This window comes from Arachis duranensis, chromosome 10 (assembly GCF_000817695.3).
Source record: "Arachis duranensis cultivar V14167 chromosome 10, aradu.V14167.gnm2.J7QH, whole genome shotgun sequence".
In the NCBI taxonomy this organism is placed as follows: Eukaryota; Viridiplantae; Streptophyta; class Magnoliopsida; order Fabales; family Fabaceae; genus Arachis; species Arachis duranensis.
Window position 1 is genome coordinate 81,653,284 of NC_029781.3, and position 7,512 is coordinate 81,660,795.

Consider the following 7,512-nt stretch of genomic DNA (forward strand, 5'->3'; position numbering starts at 1 on the left):
AGAGAATAACTCAACTCTAGGTGGAACTAAACCTCTCCAAATCTCTTTTGTGAATATGTACCTCAGAATTTCCTCATCCATAGTCGCTTCCTGCAAGTCCTGCACAAATGAGTTAGTCGTATAAACACCTTCCTTATCGAATTTCCACACCACTCTGTCTTGCACTTCTACTATCAGCCTAACAGATTGCAAGGCATGCAGCAGCTGATCTAAAGTCTCTAATTCCCACTGGCGGAGCTCTCGCCTCCACTGAAAATGCCAAACCCACTCTATCCCATTCCAAAACCCACAATCCCCAATTGGTGATCCTTTTTTGTTCGAAATGAAGAAAAGCCTCGGATAACAGTCTTTCAGTTTTCCTATTTGCAACCACATATCCTCCCAAAATCTGGTAGTCCTGCCATCCCCTACCTCAATCGCGAGGCCATCAATCATCTTCTGCCTTACTTCTTGCTCCTTTATTTGTAGATGACATATATCTCTCCATAGACCCCCTCTCATTGATAAAATCTGAGTAGACAGTAACTAATTTGCGTTCAACCTATTGCAAGAACACACAATCTTCTTCCACAACGGACAGTCCTCCTTCGAGAAACGCCACCACCATTTAAACAGTAGTAAAGCAGTGTTGCGAACCACTACATCACCCACTCCCAGCCCTCCTAGCTTCTTTGGTGCCTGGATCACCTCCCATTTCACAAGAGCCATGCCAGGTCGTCCGTCATCTTTCCCCAGAAAAATCTCCTCTGTAAAGAAATGATTCTTCGAGCAACCACTTTCGGCATCTTATACAGGCTCAGGTAGTACACTGGTAGGCTATTTATGACAGACTTAATGAGTACCATCTTTCCAACCTTATTTAGCACCTTCACTTTCCATAGGCTGAGCTTCTCTTCCACCTTCTCTATAATTGGTTTCTAAATTTCTACTAACCGCAGATTTCGTCCTAGGCTAATACCAAGATACCTCACTGACAGGGTTGCTTCCTGGCATCCAAGCATCTGACACAACCGACTGGTCCATTCCTGACTACAATTCACTGGTATCAAGCTAGACTTCTCAAAGTTAATGCTCAGTCCCGACATAACCTCAAAACACCTTAGAAGTCTCTTATAACTCCTCACTATCCCCTCTTCTGGCGGGCAGAATAATATTGTGTCATCTGCAAATACGTAAGTGTGATAACTCAATATCATCCCTACCGACCAACAGTGGGAAAATGCGACCGTTCCTCACTGCCTCGCCGATCATTCTGTTGAGCACATCCACTACCAAGACAAACAGGAATGGCGATAACGGGTCACCTTGACGAAGTCCCCTCTCCATTTTAAATGCTTTTGAAGGGGATCCATTAACTAGAATAGAGATGGATGCCGACCTTATACACTCCTTTACCCATGCCCTCCATGTACTACCGAAACCCATTTTCTCTAACACTGTATCAACAAAGCACCATTTAACTCTATCATAGGCTTTGTGGAAGTCCAGTTTGATAATATGATAAACCATATTTCATGGTTTATCTTGTACTCAATTGAGTGGTTTTTATCAACTCTTTACCCACTTATTCATACTATTTGCATGGTTTTACATTTGCCTTCCTAATTATGTGCTTTGATTGAAAACATGCTTCTTTGGCCTTAAGTTCCCTATGTTTAATCCTCTCTTATTACCATTAGATGCCTTGATATGTGTGTTAAGTGATTTCAGAGATTACGAGGCAGGAATGACTCAGAGGATGGAAAAGAAGCATGCAAAAATGGAGGGAATACAAGAAGTTGGAGAAACTGCTAAGCTATCTAGCCTGACCTCTTCGCACTCAAACGGCTATAACTTTAGCTACAGAGGTCCAAATGACGCGGTTCTACTTGCGTTGGAAAGCTAACGTCCGGGGCTTCGATTTGATATATAATTTGCCATAGTGACCGTACATATAGGCGACGCGAACGCATCATTCACGCGGACGCGTCGCATCTGCGAAAATCAGCGTGGCAGATTTCGCAAACAGCGAATCCTGGGCTATTTCCGACCTAGTTTCAATCCCAGAAAACACAGTTTAAAGGCTGGAAAGTGGAGGAATGAGGGGAGATGGGAGATGCTATTCATAATTCTCTTTTTATTATTTTAGATGTAGTTTTCAGAGAGAGAGAGGTTCTCTCCTCTCTCTTAGGATTATGATTTAGGACTTCTCTTAGTTTTAGGAGTGACTCTCAATCCCAAGTTCAATGTTCTTTGTATTTATTTATTTTCAATGTTCCATGTTTAGATTGATTTTCTTAATTAATGTTATTTGAGATATTTCAGATTGATGATTGCTGTCTTTTATTTATATAAATAATTTGGATTTTCCTGTTGCCCAATTGGCTTATGAATATTTTTCATGTTAGATTTTACTGCTTTGAATGAATTGAAGGTATTCCAGATATTTATGATTTTAATTTAGCTTTTTATATTCTTGGCTGTGGTTGATTAATTGGTGACCCTAAAGTTATCAGCTCCATTGTTGATTGAAAATTAGATTTCTTCATTTCGTTAATTCATATTCCAATAACTCTAGCCTTTCCCAAGGAAAGACTAGGACTTGAGGATTCGAATTAATTCATCTACTTAACTTACCTTCATAGTTAGAGGTTAACAAAGTGGGAGAAAAATCCAATTCTCATCACAATTGATAAAGATAACTAGGATAGGACTTCCAGTTCTAATACCTTGCCAAGAGATTTTATTAGTATTATTTTATTTTATTTGTCATATAACATATTCCCACCTTACTTCCAAAACCCCAATTTTACCTTTTTCATAGCCAATAATAAGAACATACCTCCCTGCAATTCCTTGAGAAGACGACCCGAGGTTTAAATATTCGGTTATCAATTTTAAAGGGGTTTGTTACTTGTGACAACCAAAACATTTGTACGAAGGGATTTCTGTCGGTTTAAAGACTATATCTACAACGCGACTGTTTTTATGAAATTCTTTACTGGCAAAAATCTCAACGTCAAAATGGCACCGTTGCCGGGGAATTGCAAACGTGTGCCTTATTATTGGTTATTGTAAATATTTTTCAAAAAAAAATTTCAGATTTTTATTTTAAAATTTTTATATAAAAATTTTTCAAAAATCATCTCTTTTTCAAAATATTTTCTTTTTGTTAGTTTTTATTTTTATTTTCTCCTACTACCATGAACTCTCACCCCTTTGGCTATGAGTCTGGTTTCAATTATGTTGCAGGAAGAGGAAATTATAATGAGAACAGGCACCAAGGTTGGAACAATCAAAGATGGGAGGAGCCACAAGGATTTGATCAACCCTCATGGCAACAACAACCTCCAATGGACTATCAACAACCATTCTGTGATGCATATCAAGGCAATGGCTATGGTGAGCACTCTTTTGACTATCAACAACCACCACCATACGCCTATGAACTCCCTCCTCAATATAATTTTGAACCACCATACTCACAAGCCCCTTTCCGCCATTCACCTCCATATGACCCTAACCCTCAACCACCATACCAACCATCTTATGAGACATATGAACCATATATAGAACCACCCCAATTCCAACCCAATTACTCACAAAAACCACCACCTCAATATTCACCATCTCCATATCCATCAATCCAAGAGCACTATGATCCTATTTATGAAAGCCGAGTGTATCAAGAGACAAAGGATCGTCTCAAGGAAACAGTAGATCGATGTCAGGCAACCATTCATCAATTGGGGCAAGCAATAATGAGTCAATTAGCTTCCCGGCGCTCAATTATACAAGGATCAGCCACAACTCCATGTGGACAGTCTAGTGAAGATCGTAGCATGAAGGAAATACCAGAAACCCCAGTGAACAAGACAGAGAATGAATTCGTACTAGAACGAGTAGAAGAAGCTATCATTGTTCAAAAAGAAGAAGAAGCGGTTGAAGACTTAGGAGATGCAGAACCTCCATGGGAAAGTCAAGACATCGAGCCTCCTTCCAAGACGGTTGAAATTGATGCTGAGGAGGGTGTACAACCTCCAAGGCATATCACAGTTAAAGACTTGGAAGAGGTTGATCAAGTGATGGAGATTCAAGAAGAAGAAGCACAACCTCCCATGCCCTTGGAAAGCAATGAAGAGGAGATTGAATTGGAAGAGAGCCACCAAGAGGAAGAGGTTGAAATTGAAGAAGGTGGTAGTTATCCGAAAAGAGCACAAGGGATGGAGCTTGCAATCTCATTAAAAATGCCTCCCCCTAAGTCGCCATCATCCTTCACAACATTCAAGTGGGTAAAATTCATATCCCTTAGCTTTCTAATTCCACTTGAATATGGGCTACTGGAGACGGATGGTCAACTTAGAGCTCTTTGCGACATTAAGAGTAAGCGAAAGATGGCCAGTGGTAAGAATTGTCCTGCAAGGTTCATCATGGTTGGAAGCTTTAAGTTTAAGAGAAAAGGTTGGTATAGAGCTCAACTGAATGGGTCTAGAAAGTTATTTGGCCACTTACGTGAGAATTCAGACTGCTTGCCACCCGGATGAAACAATATTTCTCAACCAAAAGACGGGTGCAAAGGCAAGGTCTGGGACCCCGGAATCCATTCTACCAATCACCACTCTTGGGGCCTTGTCACTTGCTTTAACTTACTTGAAGGCTTTCTGCGCCTAGTTTGGGATCCTGGAGGACACTGGAATCACAAACATTGGTGGAGATTCCTGGATAAGTTCAAGCACAAGCCACCACAACAGGAAGCTCACCAAATGTCCAACTTAAGGACTTTAACTAAAAGTGCTAGGTGGGAGACAACCCACCATGGTATGGTCGTTCATTTTTTATTTTTTATTTAGTTTTATTTGTTTTCGAGTTTTATTTTATTTTATTATATTGAATTTGGAGTTTTGCATCACATTCATATTAACACTGCATTCTGCATTTTATTTCAAAAAAAATTGCTACGCGACGCGACCGCATCAACGACGCGTCTGCGTCGCAAGGGAATAATGGCCTCCCACGCGGCCGCGTGACCAAGATTTCGACGTCAAAGTGGTGCACACCCGAAAGTTCTGCGAGAGTGGTGCTGGATTGGTGCTGAACGCATAATCCTTCCCACGCGGCCGCGTGACCCACGCGACCGCGTGACCCATGCGACCGCGTCATATTCCTTTAAAGCCCACTCACGCAATCACATGCCCAATGCAATCGCGTCACTTAAAATTTGGCACTAATAAGATTTTGAACAGAGAGTTGTGCGAGCGCGAGGCTGCACTCGCGCCACTAGCACAAATCGAGTCACGCGATCGCATGACCCACGCGTCCGCGTCGCTTGACCTTATTGCGCACCATGCGGCCGCGTCACCGACGGGACCGCGTCGCCAGCGTCGCACACCTTAACCTTATATGCCAAAATATCTTATCTTTTCTTCCCCAATCCTAATTTTTCCTCCCTCACTCACTTCTTTCCCTTCTCATTCTTCTTATTTTTCTTTTTATTTTATTTTAATTTATTTGCATATCTCATTCATTGCATTTTAAATTTGTGCATATTTTTATTTTTTTCTGAATTTTTTTTATTTTTTCATTGGTGTTAAATATCTTTTCTTATTCAACTGTTGCATCTTTTATTGAATTTATTTTGGTAACTTGTTTTACACTGTTGGGCAATACTATTTAAGTCAATGTTAATCTTTTATGTTATTTGTATTAATTTTGCATTGACATGAATTTATATTGTCTTACACTCTCTTCCCCGTTGTTGTACATTTTGTACCACTGGCATGCCATGGCTTCTATTGTTTTCTCACGTACATGTTGAAGCTTCCATGTAAATGAGACCCTTATCATTTGGCATTAATACCCATACTTTATTTATTTTCTATCTTTTGGGTTACTTCTCTTCTTTTTCTCTTCTTTCAGGCTGGCCACCGAAAACGGAAAAGGAAGAAACTTCTATAAGGGGAGACAGACAAGTCCATCTGCAAAATCTTGAAGAAAAGCATCAGTTGCAACAACCCGTCCACCTGCACATCTCAGCATGCACCGAGGACGGTGCAATCTTTAAGTGTGGGGAGGTCGATACCGATCTCCATGGGTTAGTACTTTCTTGTCTCAACACCAATGTTTAAATTTTCTTTGTAGATTAGTTGTTGCATTTGCATAATTATCTGATTTTTTTTGCATATTTTACCACTTGGTTGAAGTAATAATTTCTTTTCCAAGAAACTTTTTATAACATTTCACTAATTTGAATAAAATTTAATGTTACACTTGTTTGAAGAAATATTATTTTGGAACATGGTTTAGAGTTCGAACACACAAAACTTGTGAGATTTTTAAGCCTATTTGAATTGGTTGCATTTTATCAACCAAAAATTTTGTTTTAGTGTGTATTTTTATCTCTAAAATTGTGATCTTTGTCTTGCTTAATCCTATATTTCCATTTATTTGATGTATGCATATACTTACATGATTGAGGCCTTTGTTTCACTGATCTTACATACCCATACGGCCTTACCTTTCATTATCCCTTGCAAACCAATGTTGAGCCTATTATACCCCTTTGTTCTTTACTTTAGTACATCATTAACTCTAAGCGGAAAACAATAATGTCCTTAATTTGAATCCTTGGTTAGCTTAGACTAGTGAGAATGCTTATGAATTAAGTGTGGGAAAAGTGAGTTTGGAAACATCTGGTTTGAGAGTTGAGTATGTTAGAATTTTCTAAAAATGTGAAAGAAATGTTTAGGACATGTTCATGCATTCAATAAATTAATCATATGCATTGAGAAAAATAAAAGAAAAGAAAAAAATAAAAAAAAAGCAAAATAAGTGAAAGGGGACAAAATGCCCCAAAGTAAGTGGTGAAAGCAATGCATATGAGTTGTACTTGAAATTAGAATGCATGAATATGTGGAAAACATAGTTAATGGGAAGTCAGATTTTATATTATGATTACATGGATTGTCCTAAGTTAGGTGGAATAGTTTATGTTAATTAGGGATTCAAATTTTAGTCCACTTGGCCAAATACAATCCTACCTTGACCATAACCCCATTACAACCCTTAAAAGACCTCTTGATTTGTGTATTGGTGCATTAAATTTTTGTTGATTGTTAGATAAAGAGCAAGCTATAGAAAGCAAGATTAGTAGAGAATTGAGAGAATTGACCCTGGACACTTGAGAGTTAGAATGATATACACTACCAGTAAGGGTTCAGTGCTCAATTCTATGCTCCCTGCTTTCATGAGCTATCTTCTTCTTGCAAGTTATTTATATTGTATTTTGTGATTTGAATTAGTGAAATCCAGTTCATATTTGTCTTGAAAAACTTATTTATTTTTAACCAAGTAGGTAGAAACATTTTGCATTTAGTTGCATTCATAGGTTGCATCTCATACATTCTATCATTCCTCTTCATTCCTTTATAGCTTCTCTTGAGCTTAGCATGAGGACATGCTAATGTTTAAGTGTGGGGAGGTTGATAAACCACTATTTTATGGTTTATATTGTATTTAATTGAGTGGTTTTATCAA

The 7,512-nt window shown here is 38.8% G+C and overlaps 1 protein-coding gene across 1 annotated transcript; it reads right to left on the reverse strand.

Moving 5' to 3' along the window:
• Window positions 1–1,158: 1,158 nt before the first annotated feature.
• LOC107470442 (secreted RxLR effector protein 78-like) lies at window positions 1,159–1,509 on the reverse strand. Its single transcript, XM_016089843.1, has one exon. The coding sequence runs from the start codon at window positions 1,507–1,509 to the stop codon at window positions 1,159–1,161; it is 351 nt and encodes a 116-aa protein (XP_015945329.1).
• Between the last annotated feature and the right edge of the window lie 6,003 nt (window positions 1,510–7,512).